General features: G+C 42.6%; 1 protein-coding gene across 1 annotated transcript in view; it reads left to right on the forward strand.

Annotated features, from left to right (window-relative positions):
- The window catches only part of LOC119585064 (venom carboxylesterase-6-like), a gene marked incomplete in the record, with an annotated part of 16961 nt that overhangs the window by 14699 nt on the left and 1917 nt on the right, over nt 1-345 (forward strand). The window contains 1 exon segment of the mRNA XM_037933681.1: nt 163-277. Within this exon segment, the coding sequence (XP_037789609.1) occupies nt 163-277 (115 nt within the window).

Genomic DNA, 345 nt, shown 5'->3' on the forward strand with positions numbered 1-345 from the left:
TGTAATGTCTTTACAGACATTCGAATACCTACTCTCCTTGCCTCATCCATGCTAGGTGTAATGCGACGATTCATTTTCCTGTATTCCTGTTTCTCTTCCAACCCCATTTAATCCACGGAGCTATCTATCAAGGTGACCCTCGAATATAACTTCATTCCACAGGGACCCAACGCCTGATCTCAGTCTCGGGTTCAAGTGGGAAGAGGCCAGTGAGAAGGACCTTAAATACCTTGATCTTACACCAAATCCTGTCATGATGAGTGACCAGCGTAAAGAGGTTAGTTTATCACGTGTCAGGTATGTAAGAAAGTGTGAATGAAAAGGGAAATTTATTTTCCAGTGTAA

This window comes from Penaeus monodon, chromosome 19 (genome assembly GCF_015228065.2).
Source record: "Penaeus monodon isolate SGIC_2016 chromosome 19, NSTDA_Pmon_1, whole genome shotgun sequence".
Taxonomy (NCBI): Eukaryota; Metazoa; Arthropoda; class Malacostraca; order Decapoda; family Penaeidae; genus Penaeus; species Penaeus monodon.